At 37.2% G+C, this 8955-nt stretch overlaps 2 protein-coding genes across 2 annotated transcripts; both read left to right on the top strand.

The window, feature by feature from the left end:
• Positions 1–6010, top strand: LOC108460110 (beta-xylosidase/alpha-L-arabinofuranosidase 2-like). Its single transcript, XM_017759479.2, has 6 exons — positions 1–543; positions 616–906; positions 1684–1951; positions 2100–2450; positions 3643–4053; positions 5236–6010. The coding sequence occupies exons 1-6, from the start codon at positions 112–114 to the stop codon at positions 5811–5813; spliced, it is 2331 nt and encodes a 776-aa protein (XP_017614968.1). The 5' UTR covers positions 1–111; the 3' UTR covers positions 5814–6010.
• Positions 6011–6500: 490 nt separating this feature from the next.
• On the top strand, positions 6501–8090 carry LOC108458350 (uncharacterized). The gene has a single exon (XM_017757704.2). The coding sequence runs from the start codon at positions 6551–6553 to the stop codon at positions 8000–8002; it is 1452 nt and encodes a 483-aa protein (XP_017613193.1). The 5' UTR covers positions 6501–6550; the 3' UTR covers positions 8003–8090.
• The last annotated feature ends 865 nt before the right edge of the window (positions 8091–8955 follow it).

The following is an 8955-nucleotide window of genomic DNA, read 5'->3' as shown; positions in this document are numbered from 1 at the left end:
TCATGGTTAAAGAAAGATTGTAAAACAAACCCTTTTTCCCAAGCTTAAGTTTCCTTTTAGTTCTTTTACTTTTTTTTATTTTTGAGGATCAAAAGCGAAATTGTGCCAAAAATGATCTCTGTTTTTGAAAACAGAGCACCTAAGGTGCTTTTCATTCTTGGTTTTTTTATTTGTTTTTCATTGATCTCGGTTCGAGTCGTGGGCCAAGTATCACAGGCTGTTTTCGCCTGCGATGCTACAAAAGACCGGAAGGTCGTGCATTACGGCTTTTGCAACGCGTCGTTGGGGAGAGACGCGAGGGTGGCTGACTTGGTACGAAGGCTCACATTGCAGGAGAAAATTCTGAACATAGTGAATGGTGCTGGGAACATTAGTCGGCTCGGGATACCGAAATACGAATGGTGGTCCGAGGCTCTTCACGGGGTCTCTAACATCGGTCCCGGCACCAATTTTAGCAGCTTGGTTCCGGGAGCGACAAGCTTTCCTCAAGTCATCTTGACAGCGGCTTCCTTCAATACTTCTCTCTTCGAAGCCATTGGCAAGGTATAACTTTGATGTTTAATAAGACGTGCCGTGCATCGTTTTTACGTTTTTGAACCCATTTTTTTTTTGTAGGTGGTCTCGACGGAGGCTCGAGCAATGTACAATGTTGGGTTGGCAGGGCTAACATTTTGGTCACCCAACGTTAACATATTCCGAGACCCGAGGTGGGGAAGGGGCCAAGAGACACCGGGAGAGGACCCATTGCTGAGCAGTAAATATGGTTCAAGTTATGTCAAAGGTTTGCAACAACCCGATGATAATGCCGACCCTTCTCGACTCAAGGTGGCCGCTTGTTGTAAACACTACACTGCCTATGATTTGGATAACTGGAAAGGGGTCGACCGCTACCATTTCAATGCTGTGGTAATGTTTATAAGTTAATTTATAGCTAAACTAATTCGCAGATCGGATTTAAACAATATAAATTTGATCTTAATCCGATTTAACCTGAATTCAAGTTAAATAATAAAAAATGTTTACTTAATTTAGGACTATTATTATCCTATTCATCATTAGAGTAAAATAAATCTACAAATAAAATCTAAAATGATGTCATATGTCTTAGAGTTATATAATTATAAAACAAGAAAAGCACTTGACACCATCTTAGATTCCTTTGTGAAGCTCTTTTACTCGGGTGGCAGTGGATAGAGTAATTATACGTTAATACCTTTTAAATAAAACTATTTTATATTGTGCTAATGGAGTTTGAAAACTTTAAATGTAAGGTTAAATGAGTGATATTTATGCCCTTAGGGAGGAATAAAATAATAAAAAAAATATTTTTAAATTTAATTATTCTATGCTCAAATAGTGAAATATAAAAATTTCCACAAGCAGATTTAGAATGTTAATATGTGTCGATTATATTTTTTAATTTTGTAATGACATATATCAACATCTAAACCCTTCAGAAATTTTTTATTCTTGTAAAAATATAAAATATATTTTAATATTTTCCAATACACCAACAATAAAAATATATCGAAATTGAGCCAAATTCATGTTCAAGTATTTTTTAGGATTAGACCTCGACCAAAACTCAAACCTAAACTTTAACAAATATCTATAATATTAATACTATACATAGAATAAGGTAGACATAATAGAGAACTCATAGTTGATTTGTGGATGGGTTAGGTAACGCAACAAGATATGGATGATACATTTGATCCGCCATTCAAGAGCTGCGTTGTTGATGGGGATGTGGCGAGTGTTATGTGTTCTTACAATCAGGTTAATGGTAAGCCAACTTGTGCAGACCCTCATCTTCTTGCTGGGGTCATTCGAGGCCAATGGAAATTAAATGGGTACATAGTTTCGGATTGTGACTCGGTGGAAGTGTTCTTCGATGACCAGCACTATACCAAGACACCTGAACAAGCTGCTGCCAAAGCAATTTTGGCAGGTCGGTCTCTTTCCTTCGAAACTGAAACATCTATTCAAAATCACAATTTGGTTATCGCAGTATGAGTTATTTAATGATTATTTAAAAGAATGAAAATTTTGGGCGAATAGTCCATTAGCTAAGTGCTAAATGAATTAATGTTTACTAGGGTTGGATCTCAACTGTGGATCATTCCTCGGCCAACACACAGCAGCTGCAGTGAAGAAAGGGCTTTTGAAAGAATCGGACATCGATAATGCCATCACTAACAATTTTGCTACTTTAATGAGACTCGGGTTCTTCGACGGTGATCCTCGAAAGCAACCTTACGGTAAACTTGGCCCGAAAGATGTGTGTACTGCAGAGAATCAGGAGTTGGCTCGTGATGCTGCGAGGCAAGGGATTGTGTTGCTCAAGAACACTGCTGGGTCGTTGCCTCTATCGCCCGCTGCTATCAAAACCTTGGCAGTAATTGGACCCAATGCCAATGTCACCAAAACGATGATCGGAAATTACGAAGGTACTCCAACATCATATTCGCCAATTATCTTGATTGAACTCTTTATTTATTTTTAACATTTCATGTCCAGTCCAACCAGTCCATCCACTTTGATTAAAGAAATTATTAAAAAATTCATAAAAATAAAAAATAAAAATAAAAATTTTGGTTCAACCGTCCGGTTCAATTAGTTTTTTATTGATTCAACCGATTTGATTCAATTTTTGGGATAATTTGTTCAATGCCTCCCAACCAGTTCTCTGTCCAACCAGTCGGTCCGGTTCAATAACCTTGGTTTCATCTAGCGTTATTTGAATCGGACTAGTTGAACTAAGAATTGATCGATATATCAGTCCAGACATAGGGGTTGAATTGACCTCTAAACAAACAACTCGAAATTGGTGAAAAGAAAAATTGGGACAAAAACGATGGTTGAACCAATTTTGTAATTTTGTAATATTAACTAATAATTTAAACATTAGTGGACTTACTGTTGAACTAGTTAAATCAGGAATTGATGATCTAACTGATTCGACCATTGGTCTAGTTATTAAAACATTTGTTTCAGGTTGGACTTACAAATAATATCAAACCCGACTAACTTGAAATGTAGGTCTCATATTCAGTTTAAGCTAGTCAACTTAAACTCGTTTAAGTTTGTTTATATTATTTTTAAAAATTAGTTTTATTAAATTTAAATAGTTACATATATAAATAAAAAATAAATATATTATTAAATTAAAAACAGGTTAAATTGAACTCAAATCTTGAATAATTTTAAACTCTTTCAAATATCAAGTTGTCATTGAGGTTAAGGTGAATAAGTTGCATAATCTTTCAAATATCATGTCACTGGTTAATTGAAGGGGTTGGTAGGTGTCCTGGTCTCTTAAAATAGAAAATTTTCTATTTAAACTCTTTATAATTTATAAAATTTTAAATTAGTAATAATAAAATTACATTTTAACCTTCTAAAAATAATAAAATTTAATTTAATCATTTAAAAATTATAAAAATATATAATTTAATTTCATCCCAAAATTTTTCTTACTTCTCGCATGTATCATGCCAAATATAGGTTGATATATGACGCTCACTCTAAATCCTGGCATCATTGCTTGGATCATGTACTTGTCTATTTTATATATAAAAAAAGTAATTGAACTTTTCCAAATGATATGATTTAACTTGCATATGGGGGAACCTTTTGCAGGCATTCCATGCAAATACACAACACCATTGCAGGGTCTAACAGCTTTAGTGGCAACAAAATATCTGCTTGGCTGCTCCAATGTGACTTGTGGCAATGCCCAAGTAAAGGAAGCAAAGAAACTAGCCGCCACAGCCGACGCCACCGTGCTTGTGATGGGCATTGACCAATCCCTCGAAAGAGAAAGCTTCGACAGAGTTGACCTTCGTTTGCCAGGACAGCAACCACTTCTCATAAAAGAAGTTGCAAAGGTTGCCAAGGGACCTGTGATTCTTGTAATAATGTCGGGTGGAGGCTTTGATATATCGTTTGCCAAACACAATGACAAAGTTACAAGCATCCTTTGGGTTGGTTACCCTGGTGAAGCTGGTGGAGCTGCCATTGCTGATGTGATTTTTGGGTATTATAATCCAAGTAAGTCATTTATCATCAGTATAAAACTAGAATTTCGGTGCTCATTGACTTATGTTTCATCGATTGGGTTCAGGTCAAACACATTTCGCATTAATAGTATCAGAATCAACATCATTTATATTCATCCAAATCAAAATTGATGTAAAATACAGCTTTCAAATTTTTAACTTTGTCAATGGGGCGACTCTTTAACGAGAAATCTTTAGAGTGTTATCTGCTGAGTAGTTGGTCAGACCCCCAACAATGTTTGGTATTATCCCCGAGTCTTGTTTGGGGCTTAATCTCTTGCCTTCGTTGAAAATTAGATTGCTATAAGAGGCTTAGTTCACGAACAGGGAGCACTTTAAAGAATTAAACTGTACATGGGGCACACGACCACCCACCAAGGGGACGTGAAGGGAGAGGGTTTAAACCCTTAACCTATGACATATAGATCATCACTTACGAGAATATAGTACCACTTGGACTAGCACCTGGGGACAATAGTGACCATTGTTGGGGGTTCAGATGGCTGCCCGACAGATGGTAGGTCAAAAACTTCTCTTGGAGGAGTCTCCTCCCCCTCACTTATTTGTATTTATAAATGATTAACTTTAAACTTTAAAACCTCAACGACTAGGTTACCAGGTCCAGACATTGAATATTAGAGTCAAACTCAAAATTTTTAAACAAGCTTAATTTTTTTTCTCAAACTCATTTTTTGAACCTCTTTTTCAAACACTTCCAAATATTGGACAAATTTTTGGATTTGAGTAGGTAATTAGACTCTTGGATGAGTCTATTTCTGTTGCTCTGACTTTTCATTTTACTTGAAGTATTTGTATCCAACATATGATACGAATGTAAATATATGTCTATCTAGTGACCCTCGGGAAAAAAATTAAATGTACTCGTATTTAACACTTTATTTGAATTTAAGTAAAGCTTTGTAAGTTTAGGGTGAAAGGAAGGGGGTAGGCACTGGCCCCCTCCTCTAAATTGAGAAATCTCTGCTTTAAATCCTAAAATTCATAAAATGTTAAATATATAGTAAAATTATAGTTTGTCTCCGCATGTTAGAATTTTAATTTAATTTTTCAAAAATCATAAAAATATAAAATAATGAATTGTATTTTAATTCTCATAAAAATATATAATTTATAATCTCGCTCCTTAAATTTTTTTTTGGCTTGCCTTGTATAGGTGGAAGGCTTCCAATGACATGGTATCCCCAATCATATCTAGAGAAGGTCCCAATGACAAACATGAACATGAGACCAGATCCATCCAAGGGGTACCCGGGAAGAACCTACAGATTCTACACTGGGGAAACGATTTATTCATTTGGACATGGGCTAAGCTACTCCAAATTCAGCCATAAAATAGTTAAAGCACCTCAAACTGTATCCATCCCCTTGGACAACGACCACGTTTGTCGCCACTCGTTGGACTGCAACTCAGTCGAGGCCGTCGAACAACTTTGTAAAAAAAGCGTAACGTTTGACATACATTTGCGAGTTCAAAACAAGGCAAGGCACGGGGGAAGCCACTCGGTTTTGTTGTTCGTCACTCCCCCATCGGTGCACAACTCGCCTCGGAAACATTTGATCGGGTTCGAGAAAATTTCTTTGAAAGGGAAATCAGGGACATTGATGAGATTTAAAGTGGATGTCTGCAAGGATTTGAGTGTAGTTGATGAACTTGGAAGGCGAAAGATTGCTTTGGGACAATATGTGTTGCATGTGGGGAACTTCAAACACACATTGAGCTTGAGGATTTGAAGATGAAAATTTCTTTTTTCAAAATCCCTCACTTCTTTTTTTCTTTCTCTTTTGGCCTAAAATAAGTAGCAATTTTCTTAGCTTTCTTTCTTTCTTTAATGTATAGCCAATTGTTCAAACATTTGAAATCCAAAACTGAAAAAAGAAAATGTTGATTTTCATGTTTTTGTATGGTAGATAATGGCATGTTATCTAAATATGAATGTGAAAATCAAATATAAATATGTTTTATACGAATAATTGGATTACCTAGAATATATAAAATATGATTTTTCTTACACCCTTATTATATGTTTTGATTATATCGGCTCTTTTTGACACAATACCTTAAATTACTTATAACATTTTCTAACCCATAAATAGGAGGATAATGTGCTTTAGCGCACTAAAGTTCACGTCCTTCTACATTGATATAGTTAAATTATTTTTGTTAAATTCAACTTCATTATAACATCATTTTTTCTTACATGGATACTAACTAAGTATTTTTCTCATTTCAAAATGTCACACTAACAAATTTAATAGGAAAAATTTTACGGTGTTAACAATTGACTTAAATTTTAAAATATAAAAAGTAAAGAGATTAAATTCAAGGACTAAATTTTAATTATATTAAGAGTATAGGTACTTAAAGCTTATTTTAACCCCTACAAAATATGAAATGGATAAGGCAATGGCCTTGAAAAATTGAAAGATTCACCAACAACATCCTCATCTAATCCAAAACAAAAAATCCAATGCCTCTCACTCTTCTGCCATCTTCAAGCTTCTCTTTCCTCTCTCCCACCGCCAAATCCACCCACAGCCACCGTTTTTTCACTATTCCCCATGCATCCACCACCCAACTCGCCCCCAAGCCTCCGCCGGTCATCAAGACTGCTCCCGTCATCGTCATCGGAGCCGGCCTCGCTGGCCTCGCCGCTGCTACCCGTCTCAACTCCGATAACATCCCTTTCCTCCTCTTAGAAGCTTCCGATGGTGTTGGTGGTCGCGTCCGTACCGATGTCGTCGATGGTTTTCTCTTGGATCGTGGCTTCCAAATCTTCATCACTGCTTACCCGGAAGCTCAAAAGCTGTTAAATTACAATGAATTGAATCTCCGGAAGTTTTACTCCGGTGCCAGGATTTACTACGATGGTAAATTCCATACTGTTGCTGATCCTTTGCGTCATTTTTCGGATTCCGTTCTGTCCCTTGGAAATCCCATTGGGTCTGTTCTGGATAAGCTGCTTATCGCTTTGACGAGGGTTCGGGTTTTGAGTAAATCCTACGAGGAAATTATGAGCGCCGACGAGGTTTCGACAATTCAATTGTTGAAGAATAGTGGTTTTTCGGATTCGATGATCGGAAGGTTTTTTAGACCTTTTTTTGGTGGGATTTTTTTCGACCCCCAGCTTGAAACTACTTCGAGACTCTTCGATTTCGTCTTCAAATGTCTCGCTCTCGGCGACAACACTCTTCCGGCGAAAGGAATCGACGAAATTCCAAACCAATTGGCAGCAAAACTGCCGTCCGATTCACTCCTGTTGAACACCAAAGTGGTTTCCGTTGATTCCGATGACTCGAATTCACCGTTGGTAACATTAGAGAGCGGCGAAATCCTCAAGAGCGAACTCGGGGTAATAATGGCCGTTGAACAACCAGCAGTGGACAAGATTTTGGCGGGAAAGAAACAACCGCCGCAGCCGCCGCCGCCACCGGGTCAAAGAAAAAAACCAGCCCGAAGTACGGTTTGTTTGTATTTTTCAATGGACCAGGATCAAGTTCCGGTTCAAGACCCGGTCCTGTTTCTCAACGGTTCAGGTAAAGGAATTATCAACAACATGTTCTTCGCTACAAATGTGGCTCCATCATATGGCCCTTCGAACAAAGCATTGGCGTCGGTATCGTTGATTGGGTTGTACGAGAACACCGCCGATGATGATCTAAGAGCTGAGGTTATTAAGGAGCTTTCGGGTTGGTTCGAAGCTTCAAAAGTCGAGTCATGGCGGCACTTAAGAACATATCGAATCGGTTTTGCACAGCCGAACCAATCACCACCTACGGATTTGATGAAGAATCCCGACATCGGACCGGGTTTGTATTTGTGTGGTGATTATATGACTTCGGCTACCTTTGATGGAGCTCTGGTTTCAGGTAGAAGAGCGGTGGAAGCTTTGTTAAAAGACCGGGCATTGGCTCTGGTTTAAGAAAACCATTGTAGATATCGAATTCTTTTTTCATGAACATTAGCAAGAACTACTTCATTATATAAAATTGAATATAATTTATTACCAATATTTATAGCCTGAATATTATAGCTTAGAAATACCAGTTAAGATCAGTTTCCATGATGCTTGATTGATACTTAACCAACTTCACAATTGAGTTTCTCTTCATTTGAATAGTATAGCCTATAGAATGCTCAAATTATGAGTGGCGAGTGCAACAATGGTATTAAAGTTTAGTTCGATCTAGTTAGCCCCCAAAAATTATAGTTTTGTTCAAGCAATCATTCTCCGTTTTGATGGTCATTATGACCATTGGAGTATGCTAATAAAGAACTTTTTATGGTCAAAGGAGTATTGAGTAATTGTTGGGGCAGGTATTGAAGCACCGATGGAAGGCAAAATTTTGACGAATGCCCAGAATGTAGGGTTTAAAGCGAGAAAGTTAAAAGATTTGAAGGCGAAAAATTATCTCTTTTAGGCTATTGATCGTCCCATCTTGAAAACTATTCTTTGCAAAGAAGCTTCCAAGGATATATGAGATTCCATGAAGAAAAAACTATCAAGACTTTGTTAGAGTGAAGTGAGCACAACTTTAAGTCTTGAAGAGGAACTTTGAGACTCTATAGATAAAGGAAGGGGAATTTGTCACTAGCTACTGTGCTACAACCATGGAAATATGCAACAAGATGTGGTTTCAAGGTGAGAAGATGAAGGATGTCACCATAGTGGAGAAGATTTTGCACTCCATGATGTCGAAATTTGATTATGTTGTTTGGTCCATTGAAGAATCAAAAGACATAAATGTGCTATCTCTTGATGAGTTGCAAAGCTCCTTATTGGTGCATAAGTAGAAGATGAGTCATAATAAACTTTCGAGGAGCAAGCTTTGAAGGCTTCTACTTTTATTTTTTCTTTCAATTCTAGAGGAAGGG

This window comes from Gossypium arboreum, chromosome 4 (genome assembly GCF_025698485.1).
Source record: "Gossypium arboreum isolate Shixiya-1 chromosome 4, ASM2569848v2, whole genome shotgun sequence".
Taxonomy (NCBI): domain Eukaryota; kingdom Viridiplantae; phylum Streptophyta; class Magnoliopsida; order Malvales; family Malvaceae; genus Gossypium; species Gossypium arboreum.
The sequence above is the reverse complement of the archived record's forward strand: the minus strand, read 5'-3'. Positions and strand labels throughout refer to the sequence as shown.